General features: G+C 52.3%; 1 protein-coding gene across 2 annotated transcripts in view; it reads left to right on the plus strand.

Moving 5' to 3' along the window:
* The window catches only part of Carmil1 (capping protein regulator and myosin 1 linker 1), a 236655-nt gene that overhangs the window by 91088 nt on the left and 122715 nt on the right, over positions 1–22852 (plus strand). The window contains exons 3-7 of one of the 2 annotated variants that reach the window (XM_027948328.3): positions 3933–3983; positions 6941–7000; positions 14566–14687; positions 22275–22372; positions 22704–22774. In XM_027948328.3, the coding sequence (XP_027804129.2) occupies positions 3933–3983; positions 6941–7000; positions 14566–14687; positions 22275–22372; positions 22704–22774 (402 nt within the window). The remainder of the gene's footprint in view (positions 1–3932; positions 3984–6940; positions 7001–14565; positions 14688–22274; positions 22373–22703; positions 22775–22852) is intronic. The other variant, XM_071613725.1, reaches the window with a different exon arrangement.

Here is a 22852-nt window from a genome sequence, read left to right on the forward strand (position 1 = left end):
CTTTTCAAACAAATTACGTTGGCAGGAGCCCCGCTCAGCACGCCGTGTGCCTACACCCCCTGTAGAGGGTTGACACAGGGGCCCCATCACGAGCCCCGCTGGGGTCAGGGTGAAGGCAGAGGCCACCACTGGAGCGTCAGGTGTCTGCACGTGGTGTGGAACCTGGCCTTACACAGAGGGGACGCCACGGAATGCTCTGTCCGCCTCTTTCTTTTAAGCATACTGAGCCCAAGCATACTGAGCCCAGTTAGAGTCCCAGAAGTCCCCTGTGGTGGCAGTGCTAAGAGGACAGTGGATCCTGCGACCCTTCCTGCCGGGGGTGGGGAGGGCAGCATGTGTGTCCCCTGAGCCGCCGCTGCCCTATGCCAGCTGTTCAGTGCGTGTTTTTGGAATTCGATTTTTAGGCCTGTCGGTCAGAGTCACATGGTGACCTTGTAATCATTTAATTACCCGAGTGCGCGTTGTGTGACAATGGGAGCGGTGTCTGCTCCTCTTTCTCCTGTGGTCTGTTCATGTCCGATGTGACACTTGCCGGGTGCAGAGTCGCTGTGGTGGTGTCTGCTTTTCAACAGGTGTAAATAAAATCCATGTTCCCAAGTGATTCCTGTAGAGGACACAGGCAGCGGAGGGCACCCGCCGCAGGAAGAGATGGCACGTGGCGGGGGTGCTGACGGCGACAGCAGAGAGCTGGTCCCTTTGAGCGGGTCCCAGAAGGCGGGAGGAGCCAGAGAGGAGGAACACGACTGGCTGAGAGGTGTGTGTGCAGAGTGACTTGGACAGATGTAAGATGAGACACACACTGGCTGGGGACCGAGGCAAACAGGCAGGACGGCCAGTGGGGTGGCCTTTTCTTGTGATTCCCCAGGGCCCCACATCCCATTGAGTCCTCTCACCTGTCTGCACTCTGAGGCTGCAGAGTTCCTTGACCTGTCCTCGTTCCCCTGTGTGCAGATCATTGAGGGATCTGGTTCTTGGAGACGTCTGAGAGCCGGAGTGCCACCTCCTGAGCCGGACCCTCCAGGTTGGAATCCCAGCTCTGCCAAGTGACATTCTCCACGTGCCTCCGTTTCGCCATCCTAGAATGGGACAGTCCCGTTCCCTGAAGGGCTCCCACGTGGGTTGAGTCAGGTGACCGACACAGCATCCAAACAGCTCAGGGCAGGAATTAGCTCGCAGATGATCCTGGACGCTGCACGATGAATTCCACTTTGGAGGGGTGTTCCCAGAGCTGAAGACATTTTTCTGAACACTGAAGGGCCTACAGGTTCCTGCCTGGGCTTTTGGCGTTGCCCCTCACTGCTGATGCGGGTGAGAGTGGAGCGCGTGGGCTGCAGCGAGGAGTCCAGCTTCTGGTCCTGGCTCTGCCCGAGCTCCCTGGGAGGCGGTTTCTCTGGACCTGCTCTCAGCTGCCACCCCGGGATCCAGGGCTTGGTCAGGTGGCATTGGAACCTGTCTGGCAGATGAGTTTTACCATGTGGCTGTTATTGAAATTCTGTCCAGAGATTCTGTGGACTTGGGGTTCTCAGGAGGACCATGCAGGTAGCAGCCCTGGGAGTCTGACGACTGTGCCTCCTTGTGACTGAGGAGGGAGAGTCGTGAGCATGAGCCTGGGCGAGGAGCTGGGCTTGAAAGAGGGGCACGTCCTGGGGCGACTGAAGGAGGGGACCCCAGATCCTCTGTGGAGCATGGGCTCCTTCTGGGAAGACACCTTCTTCCTGGCAGATGAGTCCTGGTTCCACGACAAGTGTCGATGGCAACCTGCTCACCGGACCTGTGCCCAGGGCCTGGGGGTCTCTGCTGCCTGTTCTGTCCCTGTCTGAACGCCTTCTCGTCACTGTCATTGCTCTTCTGACTTGGATGCCCCCTACTGAGCCTGTGTCTCATGCAACAAAACACCCCCAGCCCTTTCTGAAAGGGCCTCTGACTCCCAGCTGCCTGCCTACTGCTGCCCTACCAAGGGCGGCTTGGTACAGGGGGCAGAAGGTTCAGGGCACTTTGTATTTGGGAAGACAATTTCAGAATTTCGCTGTTGGGCTGTTGAGGAGGGCAGCCTTGAGCCTGTGGGTCTTTCTGGTGTGGCCTGCTCTGGGCTGTGACATCTTCGCCCAGCTCCAGTGACGTGCCAGGGGCAGAGCATGCGGAGGCAGGTGTGGTAATGTGTCCACCTGGCCCCGTCATCAAGAACCTCCGCTTTGGGGTTAACAGGTGGCCCCAGTGAATCCTGTTCCCTGCCCTGATTGTGTGACCTTGAGTGAGTGTCACTGCTGAGTCTCAGCTGGTTGCTCTATAAAATGGGGGTGTTGCTTGAACGTGGCTTTCATGAGACTGTGTGTGTCTGTGTGGTCAAAGGCGTCTGCTCGTGGCACGTGGGGTCACTCAGCGAGTGGAGGCTATACCAAGGGACACGTCCTGCAGCCTGGGTGGCACAGGGCACCCTGCTCAAGTGCCTGCTCTTGGGCTGATGCTTCCTGGTACATTGTTTGAAATGCTTAGTGCTTTTGAGCCGTGGTCTGTCCTGAGAATGTCCTCTAAGTTCTGCAGGCAGTGCTGCTGCGCTCAGCTGCCTGACGCCCGCCCACCTGCCTGCGTGCTCCTCGGCTCCCTCTCTGCCTCCCTGGCCTGCGCCCCCTCCGGTGCTGCTTCATTCCTGGCCTCGAGGGTCTTGGTAGAAAGCAAGGATTCTTGCTTAGGGGAAGAGCAGGGATTGGCTCTTGGTTGTGGTGGTCACAGATGGAGAGTCTCGTTCTTCACTGTTAGTAGTCATTTTCTTCTTCTTCTTTTTTTTTTTTAAGAGAGAGAGAGAGGGGCGGGGAGAGGGAGAAAAAGAGAGAGAGAGGAGAGAGAATTTTTTTTTTAATATTTATTTTTTAGTGGCGGACACAACATCTTGGTTTGTATGTGGTGCTGAGGATCGAACCCGGGCCGCACGCCTGCCTGGCGAGTGCGCTACCTCTTGAGCCACATCCCCAGCCCCGTGATCCACTTCTTAGCAAGAGTCACTTCTAAAGCCAAATAGTGCCAATGACACAAGTCTGTGCTGTGAGTGGCCCGATGCTGGCATTCAGGGGAAGGTCTTGAACTGGGCTGTGCGTCCCGTGCCCTCCCCGCTGCCTGACCCCCTGCTCCTCATCTGTCTCTTAGTAGATTTTCAACAACAGGGACAGCAGATTTTATAGAAGAGAACGTAGCTTTTGTTTCGGGTCTGGAGACTGGAGCAGGCCATCCAGGCACACCTGCTGGGTCACCTGGCCCTGATTAGCAGTTGGAGCCTTGGGTTGTGTCTAGGTAAAGCCATGTGACTTTGGAGAAGTCCTCCAACCACTTGAGGGCTCAGTGACTCACGCAGTCGTGCGGGGTTTGTTCTTAGCACACAGGTCTCTTACGAAGTAGGGATTTATGACAGGGAAGTTCCTTGGAAAATGTCAAGAGGGCCCAGGGCGTGTGGGACCAGATGGATGGAAGGATGTTACCGGCCAGGATAGGAAGGAAGCCCTAATCAGTGTCCTCTCTGGGGCTGAGCAAGTGCCGCAGGGAGACGGCCGGGCAGGCTCCTGGAGACCCCGCCCGCCGTTTCCACCGTGTTAGGTGAACGTGTGTCGGCTGGAGCCTCGGGGGAGCGTGGGAGTGGCGCTGGAGCTGGGGATGTGTGGAAGAATGCCGGCTTCTCTAGGAGGTCTGTGGGTGATGGGATGGCCTCCTGACCACTCGTGGGACACCCGTCTGGGTGGTCACCTGAAGTGGCCCATTGCTCCTTTGGCCACGGGCTGACTTCTCATCTGGAGATTTTGTGGAGGATTTGTCCCCTGTGGACGCTGGTCCAGGGCCTTTGCTCTTCTGGTTGTCAGGGCAAGCCTCCAGCTCTGGCGTGGGCGACCCCAGGCCTCCCGGCCCCCTCCGGCGTGCGTGCTGACCATGCTGCTTCTGTGTTTCAGGTGCTCACGTCCTGCAGAGCCTTCCTCCTGACCGCGCGCATCCCCACCAAGGTAAGCGTCCGCAGGCCCTGCCCACACGGCCCAGTGCATGGTACACACGCACACACACACGCACACACGTACGCATGCACGCACACATGTACACACACACGCGCACACACGCACATGCACACAAACACACGCACACACACGCACACACGTACGCATGCACATGCACACACACATGTACACACACACACGCACATGCACACAAACACATGCACACACACGCACACACGTACGCATGCACATGCACACACACATGTACACACACACATGCACACAAACACGCACACACACGCACACACGTACGCATGCACATGCACACACATGTACACAAACACACGCACACACACGCACACATGTACACAAACACACGCACACACACGCACACACGTACGCATGCACATGCACACACACATGTACACAAACACACTTGCACATACACGCACACACACACATGTACACAAACACGCACACACATGTACGCATGCACATGCACACACACATGTACACAAACACACACGCACACACACGTACACAAACACATGCACACACACATGTACGCGCGCACACACACGCACATGCGCACACACACGCACATGCGCGCGCACACGCACACGCTCGGCACTCTTGTTTCCTGTGCCCCCCGCCCCCAGGCCCCTGAAGGTGCTGCGGATCTCTTCACTCCCTTCTCTTCTCTTTGCTGAAGGCGTCCCAGGGACCGTGGTGGGTGTCTCCTGCTCCGTGCCCTGGGCGCTTCCTCTCTGCTGGGGCTTGGTTTCCCCTATTTCAAGTCTGCTCTTATTTCCTTCAGTCTTGGGGGCGCGGGGGGGGGGGGAGGTTCCAACCAGGCTTGACACGTGGAGCTGTCTTAGGAAGGTACTCGGGCAGCTTGCCTCTATCCCCACTTCCTGACTCGTCTTCCTCCCGCTCCTGCCTGTGATTCTAATGCACTGACCTTCCTCAGACTCGGGGTGAGCTGGAGTGGACAGAGAATCAGTTTTGGGGGCTAGGAGCAAAAGCCTGATCAAAAGCCACAGATGAGATCAGAGAGGCTGATTTGAACTTGCATAGATGCCTTTGGGGGTGTCTCAGAGACTCACTCCCTCTGCAGTCCTGAGAAGGACCCAGGGTCCTGGCTGTCCATACCCTGGGCAGGCATCCCCCGCTGCTGGTCCATGCTGCAGGGCCCACTCCTTTAACTTTCTGCTTCCCTGGTTCCTCCTGGTACCTCTGTGTCGTTGCAAATTCTTTTTCTTCTGCCGGAACTTCTCTTCCCTTTGTTTGCTTAACAAACCTGAAGTCATCTTTGAGTCATTCTCTGGGACCCAGCTGAAATGCCACCAGTCTTTCCTGGCTCCCCAGCGCTTCTCTGTCCCTGAAAATCCCTGGGGTAAGGTGGAGCATCTTAACTGCCCTCTAATTAACCTCACTAAGCCAAATTGACCAAAGGTGCGCATCTCTGCCCCTGGAGAGGTCACTGCTGCTGGCTGCTGTCATTGCTGATGGGCAGTGAGACAGCAAGCCTGTCTGCACCTGCTCCCACCCGTTGAATGAAATGCCCACTGAGGGTCAGCTGTTCACTCCCAAACCTGCTTATAGCAGCTACATCAGAATGTTTTTAATGGGATATTTTACATTGCAGTGAAGTCTGAGTGCAAAAGGAGAGGGTGCTATCAAACAGTGAGTGTTAATACAGCTAGTTACTTAGAAAAAATTGCTGTCTCAGACCACTGTTTGGGGAGAGAATGAGAAGCATGATTATCTAGGAAACTTCTGCCCTCCGGTTGCTTTGCAAGCATCTTTGACTTCTCCATTTCCGATGAGACCTGAATAATGGAGATTGGAAGCCCAGAATTGGGGTGACTCAGAGAGGCCCCTTGAGGGTCCGCTGGTGGGCTTAATGCAAAGAAAACCTTTGGCCCTGCTCAGAAGAGCAGGCTATGAAAGTATGTTTATAAGTTTTATATTAAAATATCAAAGGTAGGTATGTGTTCTTTTTACAAAGCCATTCCCTGATTTAAATGACTTTTCAAAACCCAATCCAGGCTCTATCTTGGCAATGACAGGTAAGAAGACTCCTGCTGTAATTGGATGTTGTAAAATACGTGCCTGTGGGGATGCACTTAAGTCCTGGAGAACAAGGTGCACGTCTCATTCCTCTTCCCATGTCCAGTGCAGGCACACAGTAGGCTTTTCATAAATGTTCATCAGCAACTCAGTGAATAATGAGAGACTGGGTTCTCTCCTCGTCCCCAGCCCTGCTCCTCATGTGTCTTGAACTTTAGCTGCAGAGCATGAACTTCTGCTCTGGACTTGCCTTCTGGTGACTGTGGTGCCACATGCCTCCCAGATGGGACTCGTGGGGTGGCATCTGCATGCTTCTACCCTCTCCGTGGGCCACTGTACCCAAGGGTTCTTCATCCTGACTGACCTCTATATATGAGTGTGGGTGGAAGACAGGGGAAGAGAGTCCTGTAGGTGCTCAGAGCGTCACACAGCGTTTAGAATGTGGGGACATGCAGCAGGGACTGTGTCCTCATGTGACTTCCTGTCTCCTTTTTGTCCCTCACATGCTAGGCTAGCGCCGTGCCCCTGAGCTACGTCCCCAGGCTTCCCTTCTGTGACTTTCCAAAGCAACATTTTGAAGCTGAAAGGGAAAAGATGATTCATGTTGTGTGAGCATTTCTCAAGGAGTCAGTAGTGGATTGTGAAAGCTTCCCCTTGGGTTTGTCCCTGGATGAAGTGAGCAACTTCCTCTCAACCCTTTAATAAGAGAAATGATGTTTCTGCCGAAATATGATAAATCATGCCCCTTTCTTGCTGAATGGAAATATTAAGCCAGTTCGCCCTCAGAAGATGCCTAAAAGGTTCTTTGCCCTGGAATGGTCTCTGATTACAGCACTTTACTTTGAGTAATGTGTGTTAAGCCCTCCTTACAGGTTTCCCCTTCTCTCCCCCTGCAGCTGGAGCTCACCTTCAGCTACCTGGAGATCCATGGCGTCTTCTGCAACAGGCCAGCCCAGGTGGGTGTGAGTGGCAGGAGCCGGCCACAAAGGTCATGACCTAGTCCGGATTCCGGAAACCCTTTGCTTTCACTATTGAAGGCTTCTTGAGATGGTAGGAAAACAAGATCAGGGAAAGTGGGCTTCTCAGAGTGAGGGCTCCACAGAGGCTGTGTGCGAGCAGTGGGGGAGTGGTTCTGATAAGGAAGTGGATAACTGAAACTATCCAATTCGCTCTGTTAGCTGACTGTAGGAACGTGAGAGTCCTACTCCTTAGAGGCTTTCTACGGCAGATCTTCACACTCAAAGTTCACGTACTATGGAAGGCTTTTCCTGGAGAAGAGTGGCACATAACGTTTTTTAGTGTGATGAATTAGATTTAGGGCTGGGGATGTGGCTCAGTGGTAGAGCACTTGCCTAGCACGTGTGAGGCACTGGGCTCCATCCTCAGCACCCCATAAAGATAAAATAAAGGTGTTGTGTCCAACTACAACTAAAAAAAAAAAAAAAATTTTTAAAAGATGAGATTTACAGAACCCAGCTTTGTTGAGCTATAAGTCACTGCATCGAAGTGCAAAATCCGATGGCCTTCGATGGCCTTCGACACAAGTACCCATGCACAGTACACCATGAAATGGTTGCCACAGTGAGGTCGCGAGTCCAGCCGTGGCCCCGAGGGCCTCCTGCACCTTGGCAGCCCATCTGCAGCGGTTCCCTGTGCTCTCACGGGGGTCTGCGGCCTGTCTGCCCTCCCACTCCCGTGGCATGTTGAGACCTGTCTTGTTCCGGGTCCCACATGGCTGAGGCTGCTCCGCTGTGGCTCCTGGCGGTAGGTGGGGCCTCTCTCCTGGTGGGACGTGGGTTTGTTTCTGGTAGCGAGTGACAGATGCTGCTGCTCCGAATGCTTACGTTGAGTCTTTGGAGGGTGCTTTCTTTTCCCCTGGGGGAGCCCCTTGGGCGCCATGGTGGACTCTGCCCTGGGTGCTTAGCTCATTGAGTGTCAGCCTCTTTTCCAGGGAGGGTTCTGCCCACCTGCACCTGCAACGTGGAGCGCTGTTCCTCCCCGTGCTCCCGGGTGCTGGTGAGGCCGGTCCTGTGATTCCAGTCACTCTGATGTCTCTGTGATGCTTTTCATGGTGGCTTTCGTTTGCGTTCTCCTGAGGACTGAAGAAGTGGACGTCTTTTAGTTTCTCTATTACCACTACGTGTCTTCAGTGAGTGTTAGTTCAGACCTTCCCCCATTTTTAAAATAGGGTTGTTGGTTTTCTTAGTGAATTTTAAGAGTTCTAAAAGAAATACATTCTGGGTACTGACCCTTTGTGCTTCGCGTGATTCCTGCCCACTTTCTCTCTGCGGTGCTGGGCTTTCCAGGCTCGTCACGGCCTCTTCTGCTCCACGAGGAGCCGAAGTCTTAGCCTTGGGTCACACCGGTGCCTGCGTGAGCCTTGTTAAAGGAGCCCTTCTGCAGAGAGCACTGTGGGCACGAGCTCCTCGTCCCTTTCTCTGAGCAGTGCGTCCGCTTGCCCAGCGCCGTGGTGCGGAGAGACGCTGTTCCCTCGCCGAACTGGATCTGTTCTAACTGTCCGCGTCAGGGCTGCTCCACTCTGGCCTCCGAGGTGGCCCCCTTGGCCTCAGGGTCTCTCTGTGCCCCCCACACACTGTGGATGGCAGTGGCTGAAATCGGGCGGGGTTAGTCCCCCAGCTTGGTGCTTCTTTTTCAGAAAAAGATTGTTTTATTGATTCTGGGTCCTTTGCGATCACTGCTGAACTTCAGAATCAGGCCGGTTTGGGTGTTAGGGTTCCCTTGAGGAGCAGAACCAGGAGGAAAAAACTACATGTATCCGAGGGGCTTATGAGAGTGGCTCTCACGGTCCGAGACTGGACCGTGCCACGGTGGCCGTCTGCAGCTGGAGAGCAGGAGACCAGTAGTTGCTCGGTTCAGGAAGCTGGGGCCTCAGACCAAGAGGGACAGTGACACAGCCCTGCCCAGGCTGAAGTCCTCGAAGCCTGCAGAGAGAGAGCGAGTCCACCCCCAAGGGCTGAAGGACTGGAGCACCTTCTCAGAAGCGCTGTGCTCACGGGTGCTGGTGGGCGGCCTCCTTCCTCTGCTGAGTGCACCCCTCCCTGGCTGTTGGGTGGTGCCACCCACATCCAGGGCAGGTCTCCCTGCTCAGTGTGTGGGCCCACTCGTCCCTGGTGCCTGGAAACAGCCTCACAGACACACCAGAGAGTGCTCTGCCGATTTCCTAGGCAATCAAGTTGACAGTCAGTATTGACCATCACGGTTTCTCTGTAAAGCTGGGGTTCTGATTAAGATTTCATCGACCTTGCCGTCTTAATAAGATGGAGTCTTCTGACCCAAGAAAATGGAATATTTCTCCATTTATATGGGTCTTCATATTTCTTAGCAGTAATCTGCTGTAACTTTTAGTATGTGTCTCCTGTCGTATTTATTCCTGAGCGTCTCCTATTTTTCTTCTGTTGTAAATGGTACTGTTTTTAAGGTCCAATCTGAAATGCAGCTGACCTGTGCATGCTACTGTTGTGTCCTGCTGCCTGGCCACACTCACCGAGTAGTGCCCGCCTTCTGGTGGATTCTGTAGCTCTATGGAGGTGGTGTGATCTGTGACTGTGAGTCCCTGGGTCCCTTCCCGTGAGCACCCCACATAGGTGCAGGCGTCCCTGGGCCCCTTCCCTTGAGCACCCCACATGGGTGCAGGCGTCCTTGGACCCCTCCATGTGGTGTGTGATCTGAGGGCCGAGCCATCTGCCTAAGCACGGGCTCATTTCTTCTGTGCTGCTGGTGACAAAAACCCTGGGCCTCTATCTGACCGCAGAGTCTCCTATTTTCTGCCAGCATTTATGAGACTGACCAGGCTAACTTAATGGCTTACCAGTGAGGTCAGATCAAATCTCAGAGCCCGACAGCCCTGGCCAAACCTCCAGGACAGGGCTGAAGGGGCCTCAGCCCTAACCTTCAAGGGAAAGCACCTCTTCTTTCCATCAAACGCAAAGTTGGCCACAGGTTTTCAATAGATGCCTTTTATCTGGTTGAAGAAGTTCCTTCCTATTGCTAGTTTTTTGAGAGTTTGTCAGGAATTAGTTTGATTTTTTTTTTTTATTTTTTGGGGGGGGATTTGTTGGGTTCATTCCTCCCACCTCCCTCCTTAGCTTGTTAAGTTGCTTCATTACATCTGCTGATAGTGAGCCGTCTCTGGCTCCTAGGGTAAACCCCACTTGGTCGTGTGCGCCTTTATCTGTTGTTGGTTCTGTTGTTAAAATTTTGTACAGCGTCTTTCTCGCTGACCTTAGTGACTGCTCTCTTCTCCTCCTTTTTCGTGGTTTCTTTGGCTGGCTGGTTTTGTGTTGACACCGTCAGAGACTCACAGCATGGATTGGGGGTGGAGTTGGTGTGGGTTCCTCCTTAGATGTTTGTTGAATTTACCAGGGAAGGTGTCTAGACCTTGGTAATGTCTGTCCCCAGGTCAGCCTGTGGCGTGGGAAGGTGTTTAACCTCACAGTCTCTTCCTCCAGTAGATGTGGGGCAGATTCCATTCATGTATTTCTCTCTGGACGAGCTCTGGTAGTTTGTATTTTTTAGGAAACGTGTCAGTTTCATGTAAATTGTGAATTTATTAAGATAGAGGCGCTCTTCATTATCTGTCCTGTTATTCTGTTAATACCTGTAGAACATCACTGTGGATCCTGATAACCTGGTTTCCCCTGTCCTCCAAGTCTTGTTAGGGGTTTCTCAGTTTTATCCGTCTTCTCACAGAGAACTTATTTCCTTGACTTTTCTCTATTGATCTCATTGATTTTTCTATTTTACTGTTTCTTGCTCGGATTTTCATTATTTTTTATTACTCTTGTTGGCTTTTAAAATTAAAAAGTAGCGTCTGTGTGTTTGTGGGCAGTGTGTTGGGAGTGCTCCTGAAGACTGTCACGTTGTCACTTCACGTGAGCTGAGGTCGCGCCGGATCCTTGGTGCTTGTCGACAGTTCCTTGCGGGCAGTGTGTCCTCCATTCTCGGGCCCTGGAGTTTGGAAACTAACCACAGCAGCATGTTTGCCCAACTGGCCGGACGTGGGCAGGGGCCTTGCCTACAGGCGGCACCTCTCGGCCCTCCAGGGCCTCTCGCTGCCTCAGTTCAGGAAGGCCAGGGTTGTGGAGTGGGGTCAGGACGAGCAGGGGGCCCGGGAGGAGTGTTGGTGCCCTCATTATGGCTCGACCCTGGGGTTTAACTGAGGAAGGCCGTGGCGGCGGGCCCTGCTTTTCCATGTGGCCGCGGGAGTGGGGCTCATCAGTCCTCCCGTGGCTGCCCTTCAGGGTCCCGGGCGCAGAGCCGGCGGTCTCAGCCCCCTGGCGTGTGGCACTGTGAGTTCCTAAAAAGCAGCTCCCCTTGGCACACAGAGGCTCTTATTCCAGGGCGTGGACCTGGAGATGACCGAGTGAAACAGTGGTTCGTGTGGTTCCACCCCAGGGCCAGCGGCCCAGAGAGGGCTCCTCCCTGCCCTGGAGAAGTTCAGCATTCCTGGGTTCAAATGGCCGTGATGGTTTTAGAAATACAGACTGTCCCCGATGTCACCACGCGTGCAACACACAGCCTCACACCGAACAGGTAGGGTCAGTGTGTCAGAGGACACCCCTGCCTCACCTGGACAGCGTATCTCTGGACCCTTTTTGTCAGAGCAGCCGTTGATCCTCTGAGTCCCGACGCAGGAGAGGAGTGCTGTGCACCTGGGGTCTCTGCTGCCCGTCTCTGATCTGCTCTCGGGTTCCGTCACAGGGATGGCGGGGTCTGGGCTTCTTTCAGCCTGATCTTGATTAGAAGTCTTTCTGCTGTCTCTATCTCGGTGTTAGTTTTGGCCATTATTTAATCACAGCTGGGAAGCTGGGGTGACATGCCTGGGACATGAGGCATGGGCCTTCTGTTGGAGGCTGGAGAGTGAATGCCCTTGAGTTGAGAGCTGGGACTGGGCCTCGGTTCCTTCCCTTGAGGGATCCTGGGCACCTTCTCGGTTGCCAGGCCTCAGCGTCTCACTTCTCTGGAGCCCGGTTCTGCCTCCTGGTGCTCAGCAGAGGCTGGCCGCGGTCCAGCTTTGGACTGCAGCTGTGGCCTGCCCTGAGGGTGTCCCTTCCCCCAGAAGGTCATTTGCTGTGTGCTGGAGTGAGGCTGGCGCACTGACCTGCTGGGGTGGAGTGGAGCCCTGCTGGTTGGAGAAGTTGGGTTCTACCCTTCAGGGACAGCAGAGCGGGACTGCAAGTTGGGATCACAGCTGAGGCGTGGTGCCTTCCAGCTCTGGTTAGTGTCTCCCTGACTTAGTGTGTGGTGTGGCTTGGGAGCCCAGGGCTCTGCACATGCTGGGCAGGCGCTCTTCCACCCCGGGATGGCTGGCCCCTCTTCAGTATCGATGTACCCGGGGGCAGAGGTAGGGGCTGTGTCCTGCCGGGCATTGAGGAAGCAGTGTTGAGGCTTCTGTCTCCTGGATGGATGGGGGCAGACCAGACCGCTATTGACAGGAGCCCTTTTTGGCAAGACGAGGCTGCGCTGTGGGTCCCTTGTGCAGAGATGGTGGCGATGGCCTGGCAGTGGGTGCTGTGAGGGACTTCACTTACAGCGGGCCTGCAGGCCTCGCCTCTTCCCCAACCGCCACCGTTTCTCTTCCCTGTCACTCTGCGCAATGAAGGGTGACTAGGTGTGACATTAAGTGGAATTAGAGTAAGCTAATCACTAATTGCTGGCACCCAAGCTGTGAGCTGAACAGCTGCACTGGATGTGAGGGACAGGGAAGGACCCTGTGGGGGGGAGTGCAGTCCCCCAGGTGGGAAGGCGGCTGGGCTGTCCACCCTGGGAGCAGTGGTGGCCCTCTGGCTTCTAGACGTGTCTGTGCTCAGATACGTGCACACAGAGCTCACGAATCCCAGCACTGAGCCGCCCCCGGGTGAGGTGGGACCTTGCGTGGGCGCCGTCTCTGGCTGGGGCCAGGTACAGACCCCCACTTACGCTACGGTTTGGTGCCTTTGGTGTTGGGATAGTTCTGGGGCCACCTTGCTCAAGACAAATACAGATTTGCCTGAAGAATTTAAAAAGCTTTTCCTTTAACTTCTTGAGGCGTATGTTGAAAATCAGGATTAAAAATAATGATTTTTTCTCCCCACACTGCTGACTGCCCGAAGGTGAGATTGAGTTGGCGGGCCCCTTCAGGGGTTTCTATGAGGAAGTCCCAGTTTAAGGACTCATGTCTCTGTTGTCCTTCTCTTTGATCTCTTTGTTTTGATAAATGTCATCTAACCATGAGTATGTTGAATGACCTAGATTATTATTATTTTTCAATTTGGCTAATTTCAGGCAGTCTGAAGTGAATCCTACAATTGGCTTTGTTAATCCAGTTGGTTAGTTACCATACAGTTTAGTGTCCCCAGTCAGTTTTTGCATAGGTAAGTAATAAAAGGAAGTTCATGTGTAAAGAGGTTTCAATGCAGTAATAACGCACAAGATTGCATTTTACATGAATATTTTTTACAGTCAGGGTAGTGGTATCTTTAAAAAAAGAAAGTGATTGAAATTGACTTTTTTTCTGTTCTAGGATAGAACTCATGCATGCTAGGCAAGGGCCGCACCGCTGAGCTGCACCCCTACCCTGTTATATCACCTCAAGACAGGGTCATGCTGTGTAGCTCAGGCCACCCTTGAATTTGCCTTCCCCCTCCTCTGCTTCGAGAGTTGCTGGGATTAGTTGTGTGTATCACAACTAATTGTGTGTATGTTTGAAGCTTGCTGTCCCTCTGCCCCCTGCCCTCTTTGCTCAGGTTGATTTAGACTTTTTATAGGACCAGGTGCCTGGCCCAAGTCTCAACACTTCCTGGTTTTGCTTAACATTAAAACTAACACTGAAGATTTTTATTATGCTGCTGCTTTAATAGAATCCTTTCCAAGGATCTTCTTTTCTTAGGTTGAAATTTCATAAGCACTTTTTTTTTTTTTTTTTTTTGCCTTTTCCTAGGCAAAGGTTTTAAACATTTTATTTAAACATCTCGTAAGCTTCCATATTTTTAATACATGTTAAGAAAAGGTCTGGGGCTGTAGCTCCACGGGGAAGTGCTTGCCTAGCATGAGTGAGGCCCTGGGTTTGATCTCCAGCACCACCTAACAAATCACATTTAAAACACATTAAGAAAAATAAAAAGTAGGGGCTGGGGCTGTAGTCAGTGGTAGAGTGCATGCCTTGCATGTGTGAGGCACTGGGTTTGATCCTCAGCACCACATAAAAAATAAATAAAGATACTGTGTGTCCATCTACAACTAAATACATATTTTTTTTTTAAAAAAAAGAAAAATAGAAAGTACCACCGGATTCTGCTGTGGTGTTCACAGAAGGACCCAGAGAGGAGCAACAGGTGCTCATCAGGACAGATGTGGGGGGAGATGTGTCCACCACATGGTCAGGCCTGGAGACCTGCCTCTGTCCCGGGTTTCCGAGGTCCGCCACCCTCTTCCCAGGCTGGTCTCTGAGGAAGTGCTTGGGGTGACTGCTCGCTCGGTGGCTGTCGGCGCCCTTGCTGAGGTGTCCCTCCCGCTCTTGCAGATGGTCGTGGAAACCGAGAAGTGCAGCGTCTCCATGAAGATGGCGTCTCCCGAGGACGTGGATGACGTGCTGGCGCACATTGGCTCCTGCTTGCGGAAGATATTCCCCGGCCTGTCTCCTGTGTGAGTTCCCGGGAAGGGCCAGGAGGGAGGGAAGTGCTGTTCCCCGAGTGGCAGTGCCACCTGCTTCCCTTCTGCACGTCTCCTCTGAGCAGTGGCCACGGGAGCTAACTCGGACCCTGGGGTTTCACGCTTGAGGGTTTCTAGGGTGACCTCATCCCAACGCTGAGTGGTGGAGGGTTTGGTGGTCTTCAGCGTCCACTTGTGAGCCGAAAACAGAAACCTCTTAAAAATATGTCCTCGTGAGTGCGTTGTGGTCGAACTCAGCGGGGCTCCTCTGACATGGCCACACGCACGGGCTGTGGCCTGCTCCACTCAGTCCCCAGGCTTCCTCTTTCACTCCCTCCTCCCTTCCCGTGCCCCTCCGCCTCTCTGCAGGCTTTCCCTCTATTTATCCCTCGTTTTTTAATGGGGTTCACAGGCAGGCGTAAAGGCGGAGCGCCCTGTGGCACTGCCCGTGTGCACGCAGCGAGGTCTGCTGATCTCCCCACAGCTCCTCCCTGTCTGTCCCTCCTTCCTGCCCTCAGCCTCCTCCCCTGCCCCTTGGATCCCCCTCGACTTTCATGGCTGGGCCCCCCCTCCTTAGTAAGCCGACTTCAGGACCGTCTCCCTGTAGCTCCAGCTGGGCCCGTGTGAATCCACTCCTGGTTCAGCAGAAGGCCGGGGGAGCTTTATGTCAAGGCGTCCATCAGTCAATCATGAGCCCAGCTCTTCTTTTACCTTGTTTTTTTTTTTTCCCCAGTAAGAGGAGACCTCAAAAACAACAAACAACAAACAAAACCCCCAAACTAAACAATCAATCAACTGCTCTTTCATTTCTACTGAGTTTTCTGAAGCACACAGTAGGGTGTCAGTGAATTCCACCGCACACCCCCAGGCATTTAGTTAGGCCTTTAGATCAGGACCGAGCGCCTGGACCACAGGCCGTGGGGGTGTGGGGGTCCTAGAGTGGGGAATGGGCCTGGTCCAGATGAAAAGGCCGAGACACGCATCTGTCAGAAAGCAGGAAGGGCCTGGTTCTCAGGTTGTGGGAACCCTCCTGAGAGAGGCTGCGGAGCATGTGGGTGTGTGCAGGGTGGCATGTGGCGGGGGATTTCAGGGACTTCCCCCCGGGAATCTGTGCCTACAGTGTCCCAGGGGCCCACTGAGGGCTGGAGGGTGGCTCTGTGGACTGGGAGCACCCTGTCCTCTGCCCTCTGGGGCGCTGCTTGTCTGTCTGCGCGGCAGCTCTGCACTGGGCCCCCTGGGTGACTATTGGGGAGCTGACTTCTGAGGGCACTGAGTGTCCCTGGCTTCCTGGGGTTGGGGGGCAAGTCTGGCTGGAAATCAGGTGTCAGGTCCCTTGCAGGTAAGTGCTGGCTGACCTCCGTGGACTCTTGAGAGAGGTGGTGTGAAGAAGGCAAGGGTGCAGGTGACGGGCACCCCTGGGGGATGTCCAGATTTGGAGGAGAAGGGGAGATGGGTGGCTGTTGACATGCAGGAGCCAAGTGGGAGAAGGGAGGGTGAAAACAGTGGAGGTGTCCTCCGTGTGGCTCTCTCGCAGTGCAGCGTCCCAGTGAGCTCCTAGCACCCTACGACACCTTGTGTGCTCTTCCTCTTGAAGTTCTGAGGTGCTGTCACATGGTTCACAGGAGAGATGGACAGTGGGTACTGGTTATTGTGTAGAGAGGGGGCAAGATGCCTGGCTGGACCCTTCCTTCCCAGTTCCCAGTGTGCCCTGAGTCAGAGCTGACAGGGAGATACTTCCTGCGTATAAATAGCAGGCAGCATGCAAAATAAAGTTCATCCCTGTGACGTTACAGGTGGCTCAGAGCCAGTGGAGGACATGGAGCTCTATTTGGGATTCTCTGGCCTTGGAGTCCTTCATCCCACCCAATGCAGGAGCCTGTTGCGGAGTCCTTAGGTCCCCAGCCCTTGTCCCCTTCCTTGATCAGGGGCCCTGGTGCCAGGGAGGGTGGCAGGACAAGGTTTAGGGACCAGGAGAATCAGGAGGCAGAGCTAGAGTCACCCTCGGTCCTCAGGGTTGCTTTGGGAGCGCAGTGAAGCAGGACCCGACTCTGAAAACAGTGTCCAGGATCAGAATCAAACACATAAAAAATGTAAAAAATAGCTGCAAAATAGAATCAGCCCTCTTTCCATCAAGAGAATGCTGGTAAGGAGAGAATGAAGAATGTCCTTTGGATGCATATTCACAGGAGTATTTTCCTCCTCAGCTCAGCTCTACAGATACATATTAAGATGTTTATTTTTTCTTCCCTCTCTCCCTTCCAAAATGACTTTTTTATCTTTGTCAAATAGGAAAAGGTTATTTCGGGATGTAGAGAAGATTTAAAGAATAAATCATGAACTGAACTGAAACCCAGCCCTGAGCAGGCCACTGGGCCGTGCTTCTGGCCCAGCTGCTTGTCATTCTGTGCCCAGCGCTGGAGGCCCCCCTCAGGGACTGCGGGGCTGGGCGCAGGGGTGCTTACAGCCAGGGGTGCGCATCTCCTCCCATCTCAGCTTCCTGTGCTGACTCTCCACTTCCCAGAGCTTTTTTTTTTTTTTTTTTTAATGATCTGAAGCTTTTTAATATCAAAGAACCCTGGTTTTTTTTTTTTAAATGAAGCTAATTTATTTTAAACATTAAATGAAGTCATCAGAACAGGTTTGAATTAACTCAGAAAATGTCGATCCAAGAAGCTCCTTAGGCATCATAGAGGAGTAAACCTTGGACAGGTTTGTAAAAAGCTTCTGCAAATAATAGAGGGAGGAGTGTGAATCCGGCACCCTCCAGAGGAAAGCCCTGTTCACCCAGAGGCAAGCAGATGACATTTGGCTTCTGTTTAGAGGAGGGCTTCCCCCTGTGTGAGAGGGCCCTGGAAGGTGCTGTGGTTAGCTGCGGAGGCTGGAGGCTGAGGCTGGGAGGGAGTGGGTGGTAGGTGCAGGGTCACCTGTAGGTCCTTCTGTGAGTTGAGAGTGAGCTTCAGCTGTAGAGATCTGTGAGGCAAAGCCTCAAGGTTTGGCACTAGGGAGCTCGTGAAGGATTTGGAAGCTTCGACTAAAATGACGGTTATAGTTTTGGTTTGAATTTACCTTTTGAGGCACCTGTTCTCGTAGCAGCCCGTCCTCAGAGGTGCTGGATTGCAGCCTATGTGGTGAGAAGGAGATCAGGGGTACCTCTGGCGAACTTCTCTGCTAGATATGATTTCTAAGATTACCTGGGAGCCAGGTGCATTTCTGTGATGTCGTTTCACATTTGGTGAGATGTGGTTCGTGTCCTCCAGCTGGTAACCACGTGACTTCTTCTTCTTCTTTTGGCATGCTTGATCATTCTTTCATGTGAGACCTCTGAAAATGGGCTGAGGGTTAGAGTTGCTGAATTGGAACGACGCTTCTTTACAGCAGCAATAAAAATGACAATGCAGATCCCTTTATGAAGCCGAAAGTTGACTGAGGCATGAGAACGTGGTTATGCTGAGATGCTCGATGGGTGTGAGTGAGAGACGGCTCCTGCGTGCAGCCCCCAGCCTTCCCTCCTTGTGAAGCGCTGGGTCATCAGGGCTGTGCTCTGTGGGGATGGTCCCTTCCTGCCCAGGATGAACGCTGGCATTGAGGTTGAAGTCAGTTGCTAAGTGGGCTAAGGTAACGTGAAGAGATTCTCCAGGGCAACGGCTCATCCTGAGATTTGCATGAAGAGCCGATCCTGTTACCTAGTTTGCTGTTTTTTTGCCAGATGTGACTGTTTTCTGAGTCTTGTGTAAATTAAGTGTGTGGAATGCAAACTTTGCTGATTCAGCCCTGTGGCACCCTGTGGGACACTGAAGGGCCTCTCCTGCACCCTGGGGTTTGGCTTTACCACCCATTCTTACAGCAGCAACGTCGTCTGTCTGTCTGACACTCTTCCCTGTGAGTGTGAGCCCCCGTGCACACCCACGAGCGGAGAACAGGTTGTGCAGAAGGGGTTTCCTCTCACTGGTCCCTGAGCCGTTCCCAGATGCTGAAGTTTATTCTTGGTTGCTTTTGGAGATAATGCGCGTGTTTCGCGGGACTCCTTTTACTCCTGAAATCTCAGCAAAAACGGAAGATGACAACTGTTGGAAAGCAGAGCAACTGGGAGTCCCTCAGGCAGATGACTCAGGTGGTGCCACACCATCTGCAGAGCTGCCTCTGCCCTCCCTCTCCCTCTTCTTTCCCTTTGATCTCCCTTTACCACCCCTGCCCCCCTGCCTGTGACGTCCACTGTTGCTTTGGCACTGAAACTTTGTTTTCCAAAAAAAAACTCTTCCATATTTGATGATTCCCTGTAACCAAGACTCCCACTAGCTCAGTCTGTTTTCCGTTGCTGTAACAAAATATTGTAGGCTGGATGGGTACTTTGTAAAGAAAAGTGGTTTATTTTTCTCGAGGTTCTGGAGGCTGAAAGTCCATTGTGGCCGCCCTCACCTGTTTGTTCTCAGGAGGGCTCGCCCTGGCTGTGTCACAACACGGCAGGGAGGGAAACAGCTTGAGCAGAAGGGGCCAAGTGTGTGGACTGGCCTTGCTTTGTAACAACCCACCCTCGTGAGAACAGATTCACTCTGTAATACCTGCGGTAGTGCCCCCCAGGCGGTGCCCCTGTGACCCAACTGCGCAAGGCCCACCTCATAACGGTTCCACCAACTCAGCAATACCCCCGCCGGGTCCCGAGCGTCCAGCACGTGAACTCTGGGAACGTGGTCAGGCCGTACCCCAGCCATTCTCAAGCCCACTGGCTACCTGTTTACATGGTTGCCTTGGTCTCTTCCTGCTTCTGCGGAGCTCTTCTGCCCCCCGTGTGTCCTGGTGGCAACGCACCCTTCGGGTCTCTGAAGCAAAGCTCACGTCTTGGAAGAGAAGTAAAGATAGTCAGACGAAGGTCCAGCTCAGCGTGTCCTGGCCACTCCGTCGTCGGAGCCTGGGCCTGGGTCCGACAGCTCAGCTGCTGCTTTGCGTAAAATCTGGCTTCACTGTCTTATGTAGCCAGAAGGACAGCACTGAGCCCGGGTCAGCCATCCCCGTGTTCCAGGCTCTGCGATGTCCTCTCATTGGGAAGGACAGCTCCCACCTAGTGGTCAGGTTGCCTGGCCTTGGTGGAGGCCCCACCTGCCCCAGGTATTCTGACACCTTCCTAAGCGTCTTCTGTCTCACGAGCCTGGGGGTGAGCGCTGTGGCTTGTCAGCGCTATGAAGAGTGCACTGTGGGGCCCCGGCTGTGTTCCTAACCCCTGCTCTGTCCCGCCTCTCCCTGTGAGGCTGGGAGCTACGGGAGGAGGGGGGTGGGAGGGACTGACCTGCCCAGTCCCAGCAGAATCTGTGTCCAGGGGAAGAGAGGGAAAGGAAGAGCCATCCGAATATGGAATGATGAGTTTCCTGGTGAGCACTTGTCCAGGGTACTAGGGGAGGACTTAGGAGGAGACTTGTATTTGAGCTCTTTGACGATTAGTAATTTGATCTGTATAGACATCATCAAATAACTCAGTTCATTAAGTAGAACTCAACTGTTTTTTAAACTTTTTTTTAGTGGCAGAGGGATGCACAATATCTTTGTTTATTAATCTACTTTTTATGTGGTGCTGAGGATCGAACCAGTGCCTCCCTCATGCTAGGCAAGCGCTCTGCCACTGAGCCCCAGCCCCAGCCCCAGCCCCCACTGCTGTCTAACTATTCTAACAAACTCTTACAGATGAACAGTGAAGCAGCAGTGTAAAGACTACTCATGAAGAGGCATCCAGCGCCTTGTTAGGGGGGTTCTTCTTCCTGCTCAGGAGGGTGTGAGCCACCCAAGAAATTAAAGTCTAGAATAAATAGTGAAGAACAAAAGATAGAGTCTGAAAAGATAGTTTTAAAGGGAGCCTGGAGTGCCTGAAAGATCCAGCCCACACAGGAACCGGAGCTGGACAATTAGAAAATGATTCCCGTGGTTTATTTAATGGGGTCCATCAAAGTCAGGGGTGAGATTTCAGGGGTGGAGTCTTGCTTCATGGTGTCTTGCAGTCAGCAGGTTGATTGGCATCTTGGCAGGTCACACCCCTTTCCGAGGCTGTGTGGCTGCAGCAGGCCACCCCATCTCCGGTGCTGTGTGGGACGTGGGGCAGAGCTTGAATAGGGCTTACCATGTGTCTGGGCAGTCAGCCAGAGGAAATGTCCACTGGAAGTTCCCAGGCACCAGATTTTCCTATTCACTAGGCCGCGGTGCCAGTGTAGTCCACACACAGCCCATGATGGCTCTCGACAACTACTTACACTTTTAAATATTTAGTTTACAAAGAGAAGTTAAATAGATGAATTTAAGTTCTTATAAATTTCTGCTTCCTGGATCAAGGATCTAGGTATTAGAGCAGAAACCCTGCACATACTAGAAGAAAATGTAGACCCAGCTCTCCAACATGTCAGCTTAGGAACCCAGTTTCTCAATAAGACCCCTGAAGTGCAAGAAGTAAAATCAAGCATCAGTAAATGGGATGGTGTCATACTAAAAAATAACCAAGAGCCTAATAGGGAGCCAACAGAATGGGAGATCTTTGCTACCTGCACTTCAGGGTAATTTTCAGGATATATAAAGAACTCAGAAAACTTTAAAAAAAAATGGGCAAAGGAACTGAACAGACACTTCAGAGAAGAAGAAACATGAAGGGTCAACAAATACAGGAAAAAAATGCTGCATGTTTCTAGCATTTGAGAAACACAAATTAAAAACACACTGAGAATGGTGATTATCAACAATATAAATGATAATAAATTTTGTTGAAGACGTGGGTACTCTCTTACATTGTTGGTGGAACTGAAAATTAGTGCAACCACTCTGGAAGGTGATATGGAGATTCCTCAAAAAACTAGGAATGGAACCGCCATATGACCCAGGTATCCCACTCCTTAGTGTATATCCCAAAGATCAAAATCGGCATAGTACAGTGACAGTGCCACATCAATGTTTATAGTAGGACAAGTCATAATAGCCAAGCTATGGAACCAACCTAGGTGCCCTTCAACAGATGAATGGACAAAGAAAATGTGGTATGTATACAAAATGGAATATTATTCAGCCTTAAAGCAGAATGACTTTATGACATTTGCCATCAAATAGATGGATCTGGAGACTATCATGCTAAGTGAAATAAGCCAATTCCCAAAAGCTAAAGTTCAAATGTTTTCTCTGACTTTTAGGAGCTAACCCTCAATAAGGGGGATGGATTTGAAGGGAAGAGTAGAAGTTCAGTAGATTAGATAATGGGGGATGGAGGGAACGGATGGGGAATAGGAAAAGGAAAGACAGTGGAATGGACCTGTCATAATCTTACCATGTGCACATACGAAAACAACCCAGTGAATCTGCCATCTCTACGTCACAAGAATGAGATACATCCGTGCTTGTATAAGTATGTCAAATTGGATTCTGCTGTCATGTGTAACGAAAAAGAATAAGTAAAAACAAAGTAAATGTCCACTTCCTAGTGTTCAAATAATGGAGTTATATTGTCACAAATGAATTTATATCTACCTTGACTTAAAAAAGAAAAGCATATACAAAGTCAGTGTCTATATGCTATTTCAAAAAGTTGATTTTTGAAATCTGTTGTTGATAATTTTGCAGGAGAATCATGAAGAAGGTCTCCATGGAGCCATCTGAACGCCTGGCCAGTCTCCAGGCCCTGTGGGACAGCCAGACTGTGGCAGAGCAGGGCCCCTGTGGTGAGCGTGGATTTTAAAACCAGGACGTAGCGGCGGGTGGACGTCCTGGCGGGGAAGTCGGACTATTCCTGGCTTGCTACCGTAAAGGTACAATTAGCTTAAGGTGTAATCAGCACCGCCCAGACTTCAGTTTGGTGGACAGGAGTCCTGTACTTAAGCTGCATGGCGTCCCGCTGTGTGCTCACTATAGAACAGGGAGGTCTGCTGTTTCCCCCAGTGGAGAGGATAGTCAGCACCGTCAACAGCGGCCATACTTCAGCTTGTAAAATTTAACTTAAAAATCATTTTGCTGAAACCTGTCAACATTGTAACGCTTCTGTCTCACATTCAGGTGGTTTTTCTCAGATGTACGCCTGCGTGTGTGACTGGCTGGGATTTTCCTACAGGGAAGAAGTACAGTGGGTAGGTGCTTCTGCCTACGTGTGCACACACCCCTAGCTTCTTTCTCTTTTCCCACCACTCATTTTTTTTTTTTTTTTG

This window comes from Marmota flaviventris, chromosome 6 (assembly GCF_047511675.1).
Source record: "Marmota flaviventris isolate mMarFla1 chromosome 6, mMarFla1.hap1, whole genome shotgun sequence".
Lineage (NCBI taxonomy): Eukaryota > Metazoa > Chordata > Mammalia > Rodentia > Sciuridae > Marmota > Marmota flaviventris.